The sequence below is a fragment of the Clupea harengus genome, chromosome 2 (assembly GCF_900700415.2).
Source record: "Clupea harengus chromosome 2, Ch_v2.0.2, whole genome shotgun sequence".
Lineage (NCBI taxonomy): Eukaryota > Metazoa > Chordata > Actinopteri > Clupeiformes > Clupeidae > Clupea > Clupea harengus.
In genome coordinates, this window is record NC_045153.1 from 3108390 (window position 1) to 3113285 (window position 4896).

General features: G+C 43.8%; 1 protein-coding gene across 1 annotated transcript in view; it reads left to right on the forward strand.

Moving 5' to 3' along the window:
- Nucleotides 1-302: 302 nt before the first annotated feature.
- LOC116223561 (immunoglobulin kappa light chain-like) overlaps nucleotides 303-4896 on the forward strand; it is a 4717-nt gene continuing 123 nt past the window's right edge. Inside the window, exons 1-4 of the mRNA XM_031580726.2 lie at nucleotides 303-382; nucleotides 483-817; nucleotides 3373-3424; nucleotides 4501-4896. The exon at nucleotides 4501-4896 is cut by the window's right edge and continues 123 nt beyond it. Coding sequence (XP_031436586.1) covers nucleotides 313-382; nucleotides 483-817; nucleotides 3373-3424; nucleotides 4501-4817 — 774 coding nt within the window. The 5' untranslated portion in view covers nucleotides 303-312 and the 3' untranslated portion in view covers nucleotides 4818-4896. The remainder of the gene's footprint in view (nucleotides 383-482; nucleotides 818-3372; nucleotides 3425-4500) is intronic.

Consider the following 4896-nt stretch of genomic DNA (forward strand, 5'->3'; position numbering starts at 1 on the left):
ATTAAACACATAAACCCTTTGATGATGAACAAACCACAATGGCCTGTGTTAAGGAGTTGGAATGATCAGTAATCAGTAGGTTGTGTGTGTGTGTGTGTGTGAGAGAGAGAGAGAGAAGGAGAGGCACAAACACACACACACACACACACACACACACACACACACACACACAAACACACACACACACACACACTGGGCAGGAAGAGTGTTTTGCATAGGGAGGAGTGTTTGCATTGGCAGCTCATGCTTCAGTGGTCAGGGAGTGTTTATATCCCTGTGAGTTTAACCCCTCATGATTGACAGCTGTCCATCATGAAGACTCATCCCTCAGCCATGACCTTCATCTCCATGGTGATCTGGACTCTTGTGCTGTTCTTCCAAGGTGAGGCAAATCTAACCTAAAACAGACAACTAATGTAATCTATATTAGAATATATAAAATCTCTATTTCTTACACACACATCCTATTATCTGACCTCCAGAGTCCAGGGGTCAGTTCACTGCGACTCAGACTCCAGCTACATCAGCTGTTCGTCCAGGAGAATCCGTCACTCTGAAGTGTAAAACCAGCACTGGAATTGGACACAGTAGCCATGGTTGGTGTCCTGCCTGTCTGTCCTGGTACCTGCAGACACCTGGAGAAGCTCCTAAACTCCTTGTGCATTCTATCAACACTCGTCACTCAGGCACTCCTGGTAGATTCAGTGGAGGTGGATCAAAACAAGGCTCTGACTTCACTCTGACCATCAGTGGAGTCCAGGCTGAAGATGCTGGAGATTACTACTGCATGGGTCTCATATACAGTGGAACTAACCGCGTGTTCACACAGTGATAGAGAGCCGTACAAAAACCTCCTCCATCAGACCACACATGACTGCACTGCAGCAGCTGGGGACAGCAGTACACACAGAGCTAGTAGTGGCACACACACACACACACACACACACACACAAACACACACATGCCTGAACACACACACACACAAACGCACATGCACACACACAGACCTGAACACACACACACACATGAAATCTCACATTATCACTTCACATGATATGGCATGGAGCTCAACCTGGATATGAAACGTCCATCATGAAGACTCAAGCCCAACTGACCCAATTGAGGGCAGCTTCACTATCTCTGAGGGGGATGTGGTGAATCTGCTGATGAGGATCACAGTCCAGAGGAATCAAGGAGATGACATGTGAGGGATGTGTTGAATCTGCTGATGAGGATCAAAGTCCAGAGGAATCATAGAGATGACGTGAGGAGGTAATTCTGGTCCTTCTGAATGTGAGATGGTTTCAGTGTGTCTGGATGATTTTGACCTGAATCAGTAGTAGTGATGTCAGCATAGCAGCAGCAGCAGCAGCAGATTCCTGGTGTGCATTCAACAGGTTTGTGTCATTCAACTTAACTCAATTCAATTATATTTATAGCACCAGTAACTACTGACACTGACACTGTCTCTAGGCAACAGTAACTACTGACACTGTCTCTAGGCACCAGTAACGACTGACACTGTCTCTAGGCACCAGTAACTACTGACACTGTCTCAAGGCATCAGTAACTACTGACACTGACACTGTCTCTAGGCACCAGTAACTACTGACACTGTCTCTAGGCACCAGTAAATACTGACACTGTCTCTAGGCAACAGTAACTACTGACACTGACACTGTCTCTAGGCACCAGTAACTACTGACACTGACACTGTCTCTAGGCACCAGTAACGACTGACACTGTCTCTAGGCACCAGTAACTACTGACACTGACACTGTCTCTAGGCACTAGTAACTACTGACACTGTCTCTAGGCACCAGTAACTACTGACACTGACACTGTCTCTAGGCACCAGTAACTACTGACACTGTCTCTAGGCACCAGTAACTACTGACACTGACACTGTCTCTAGACACCAGTAACTACTGACACTGACACTGTCTCTAGGCACCAGTAACTACTGACACTGACACTGTCTCTAGGCACCAGTAACTACTGACACTGACACTGTCTCTAGGCACCAGTAAATACTGACACTGTCTCTAGGCACCAGTAACTACTGACACTGTCTCTAGGCACCAGTAACTACTGACACTGACACTGTCTCTAGGCAACAGTAACTACTGACATTGTCTCAAGGCACTTGTCAGGGCCAGAAGCCATAACAGATGAAGAGCAAGCACTTAGGAGACTGATGTGGATTAGTTACCAGCAGGTTTTTGATAAGTTAGCAGCAGGTTTGTGGTGTGGATAAGTTAGCAGCAGGTTTGTGGTGTGGATAAGTTAGCAGCAGGTTTGGGGTGTGGATAAGATAGCAGCAGGTTTGTGGTGTGGATAAGTTAGCAGCATGTTTGTGGTGTGGATAAATTAGCAACAGGTTTGGGGTGTGGATTAGTAAACAGCATGTTTGTGATGTGCATACGTTAAAAGCAGGTTTGTGATCAGTTAGCAGCAGGTTTTTACAGAGGAATGTATTCAAAATGTAATAATGTGGTTCAATATTCTGTTTAGAGTTTTGCTATTTGTCTGCATTTGCTTACGGTCACATCTGTTTTGCTGTTTTATTTACTAATTATATATTTTCCTGGTTCGTTAGAAGATATAGTGTCTGGATAGAAATATGCCATATTCACTTCAGACATATTTATCTTGACTGCAGGAACAGGATGCCTCTGCCATAATCTCACCTCTGCTATTAAACAGAGATGTTAGTATATAAACAGCTCCTACATGAAACAGAGATGTTACTATAAGAACAGCTCCTATATGAGACAGAGATGTTAGTATAAGAACAGCTCCTATATGAGACAGAGATGTTAGTATAAGAACAGCTCCTGTATGAAACAAAGATGTTAGTATAAGAACAGCTCCTATATGAGACAGAGATGTTAGTATAAGAACAGCTCCTATATGAGACAGAGATGTTAGTATAAGAACAGCTCCTATATGATACAGAGATGTTAGTATAAGAACAGCTCCTATATGAGACAGAGATGTTAGTATAAACAGCTCCTATATGAGACAGAGATGTTAGTATAAGAACAGCTCCTATATGAGACAGAGATGTTAGTATAAACAGCTCCTATATAAGACAGAGATGTTAGTATAAGAACAGCTCGTATATGAGACAGAGATGTTAGTATAAACACAGCTCCTATATGATACTAGTAACAGACTATTCTTTCTACTATAGAGAATAAAATCAAATGATAAAGAATTACAGTATTTTATATGTTTGATGCCTTCCAGAACTATTAAAAGGGCTTTAGAGAACAGTAGCTTCCTGCGTGTGTGTCTGAGGGGAGGTTTTTGTACGGGTGGCAGACTAGTCTGTGTGTGAGGGGAGGTTTTTGTACGGGGGCAGACTAGTTTGCATCACTGTGGTACACATTTGGAACCGGCTCTAAACTTGATGTTGGAGGTGAGTCTGTTGGAGAATATCTTTCAGCAGTATAATGCACTGCACAGTTATGTTGATTTAATTAAATCATTTATATATAGATTTTAATTATAATGACATATTTGACAATTTTGGGACATCAAGAGCCATGGCAGCTGATCTTAAAATCTTTAAAATGTGTTTGTTCCTGCTGTTGATCTTTAAAATGTGTTTGTTCCTGCTGTTGATCTTTAAAATGTGTTTGCTCCTGCTGTTGATCTTTAAAATGTGTTTGTTCCTGCTGTTGATCTTTAAAATGTGTTTGTTCTTGCTGTTGATCTTTAAAATGTGTTTGTTCCTGCTGTTGATCTTTAAAATGTGTTTGTTCCTGCTGTTGATCCTCTCTGGATTATCTGCTCTCCTTCATGTTTCATGATTTTGTGTGACGCCGCTGTGTAGAGCAGATATATAAACGCAGATGAACATTTCATGAACTTAGATGATTCAGAAACTGCCTTCACTGCTATAGATGATCCCTGCCGTATTGGTAGAAGAGAAGGACAGTACAGAGATATTTAATTTAATTGTAGACTATTAGCCAAGACATTGTAAAGACTTGGACTCCTCTGTCTTCTGTGAAGAAACAGTTGGATTCATTAGTCATACTGTGTGTCATCACTTGTGTCTTTTATATCTTTATGTTACTCTGGTAAACAGTGAAACAGATTTATATCTTTATGTTACTCTGGTCCACAGTGAAACTGATTTATATATTTATGTTACTCTGGTCCACAGTGAAACTGATTTATATCTTTATGTTACTCTGGAACACAGTGAAGCTGATTCTTTAGAAATGTCTCAAGTGTTACTCATCATGCTTTAATCTTTCTACGTCGCTTTGGATAAAAGAGTCTGCTAAATGACTAAATGTAAATATAAATGTCATCTATCGTGTCAAAGAAGAGAAAAAAAACGACTGTTGATGTCAAAGCTGCACCTGTTTTACTGTCAAATGCAAATTACATCTCTCTCGCTCTCTCCCCCCCCCTCTCTCTCTCTCTCCCTCTCTCTCTCTCTCTCTCTCTCTCTCTCTCTCCCCCCCCCCTTCTCTCCTCTAGTGCCCACCCCTCCCGTGCTGACGGTGTTGCCCCCCTCCCGTGAGGAGGTGTCGGCGGGGCGCAGTGCTACGCTGGTGTGTGTGGCCAGGGGGGGCTACCCCTCAGACTGGAGGCTGAGCTGGAGGCTGGATGGGGGGGTTGAGGGCGGGGAGGCCAGCGCTGGGCTCCTGGGGGAGGACGGCCTGTACAGCTGGAGCAGCAGCCTGACTCTCAGCGCCTCCCGCTGGCCCCAGATCAGCTCAGCACACTGTGAGGCCAGCCACAGCTCCCAGAGGAGCGTCACACGCATCCTGAGCAGAGAGCAGTGCTCAGACTAGACAGCAGTGGGATGGGAGTGGACTCTCTCTCCTCTCTACAGTCTCTGTGTCTCATGTGGAGATGGAGAGGGCGCTCTGG